The 1,976-nt window shown below is 36.7% G+C and overlaps 1 protein-coding gene across 1 annotated transcript in view; it reads left to right on the forward strand.

Annotated features, from left to right (window-relative positions):
* LOC107739843 (CREB-regulated transcription coactivator 1-like) overlaps nt 1-1,976 on the forward strand; it is a 17,440-nt gene that overhangs the window by 13,557 nt on the left and 1,907 nt on the right. The window contains exons 3-4 of the mRNA XM_016552054.1: nt 1,489-1,557; nt 1,713-1,911. Of these exons, the coding sequence (XP_016407540.1) occupies nt 1,489-1,557; nt 1,713-1,911 (268 nt within the window). The remainder of the gene's footprint in view (nt 1-1,488; nt 1,558-1,712; nt 1,912-1,976) is intronic.

Below are 1,976 nucleotides of genomic sequence, written 5' to 3' on the forward strand. Positions count from 1 at the left end.
AACAGGCTAGTAACATGCTAATCATGCTAGAATCATGCTATCAACATGATAGTAACTTGCTAATCATGTTAACAACGTGCTAGTAACGTGCTAATAATGCTAACAACATGCTAGTAACATGCTAATCATGCTAGAAACGTGGTAGTAACTTGTTAATCATGCGAACAAACTACTAACACCATGCTAGTAACGTGCTAATAATGCTAGAAAAATGCTAGCAACTTGCTAAACATGCAAGAAACATGCTTGTCACTTGCTAATCATGCTAACATGCTAAAAACATGCTAAACATGATATAAACAGGCTAGTAACATGCTAATCATGCTAGAAACATGCTAACAACATGCTAGTAACATGCTAATCGTGTTAGAATCATGCTAACCATGCTAGTAACATGTTAATCATGGTAACAACATGCTAATAACACGCTAGTCATGCTAGAATCATGTTAGCAAACATGTTAACCATGCTAGTAACAGGCTAATCATGCTAGAATCATGCTATTAACTTGTTAACCATGCTAGTAACATGCTAGTAACTTGTTAACCATGCTAGTAACTTGCTAGTCATGCTAGCAACATGCTAGTAACATGCTAATCTTGCTACAAACATGCTAGCAACAGGCTAGACATCAGCATAAAAAAAGTTACTAAACCTGTTATACTGTATTATGACAGCACTTTTTTAAACAAAATTTCAATACCGTGATAATACCGTATACCGTGATAAAAGCATTAGCAATTAATCGCAACATGAAAATTTTATACCGGCATATCCCTAATACAAAGACATTTCAACTAAAGAGGTTAAGCAGCCAAAACATTTCCAAACTCAAAAATGTATAGCTTTGTAAGTTCATTTCTATCTATCTATCTATCTTATATTGCCTTCAAAACATTAAAACTTTAAACTGTAGAACTACTTAAAGTTATTACAATGTTTTCAATCTTTCTGGTCTGGCTTTTTCAAGCCAACTTTAAAGTTTGACATCAAACTTTACTCATCTAGTTCATTCTGTGCTTGTGCTTTCAGTCTAATCTAGTAGTACATATTACATAATAGTACATTACAGTAATCTAACAGCACTAACAGACCAGTGTTAATATTAATAAATAAAACTATTGAAATTGTTTTCAGCAATTGAAATCAAAGCATAAATAATAGATGAAAAGCTTACAGATATACAAATGTTGCCTTTGCAACTAACTGAAATAAAATGTTTTAGTACTAAAATTACTAAAACTATAAAAATACATTAAAGCAAAATAGAAGTATACAAAAACAAGAATAAAAATGAGAAAAACACAAAAGTCTTAACTTAAAACATGAAATTAACATGAAAACTGATTATATAAAAATAAAAGCTAATTCTAAATATTAATGAATATTATATTATATAAACAAGATAAAAACGGCACTGGTCCAGAAATGGTAATACCATGGTATTTTCCTTCATTTATGGACGAGTGTCTCTTCTGTGTCATTTAGGACACAATGCTCCTGAACTCACTGCTGGACGACCCATACCTCGGCCTGCAGATACGCCAGAACCAACAGGTTACACACACACACACACAGACACTCACACACACTCACACACACTCACTCACACACACTCACTCACACACACACACTCACACACACACACTCACTCACACACACACACACACACACACACACAAGTTAACCATCTCTGCTCCTGTGGTGTGTAGTTGAGTGTGGACTCTCAGCTGGAGGCTGTGAATCATGACGGTGGTTCTGCTGTGGTTCTGAAGGCTCAGAGCGGCTCGTATCAGGGTCAGCCGGCGCCGATGGAGCTGCTGGACTCCTCGGAACAACAGATGATCAACCAGAACCAGAGCCAGAGCTACACAGACGGGCGGCACCCTGTGCCCAACATCATCCTGACCGGTGAGGGACTGAACTCGAGTGTGTGAGTGAGTGTGTGAGTGAGTGTGTGTGTGTGAGTGAGAGAA

Source organism: Sinocyclocheilus rhinocerous, unplaced genomic scaffold, assembly GCF_001515625.1.
Source record: "Sinocyclocheilus rhinocerous isolate Xijiao unplaced genomic scaffold, SAMN03320098_v1.1 scaffold645, whole genome shotgun sequence".
NCBI classification, from domain to species: domain Eukaryota; kingdom Metazoa; phylum Chordata; class Actinopteri; order Cypriniformes; family Cyprinidae; genus Sinocyclocheilus; species Sinocyclocheilus rhinocerous.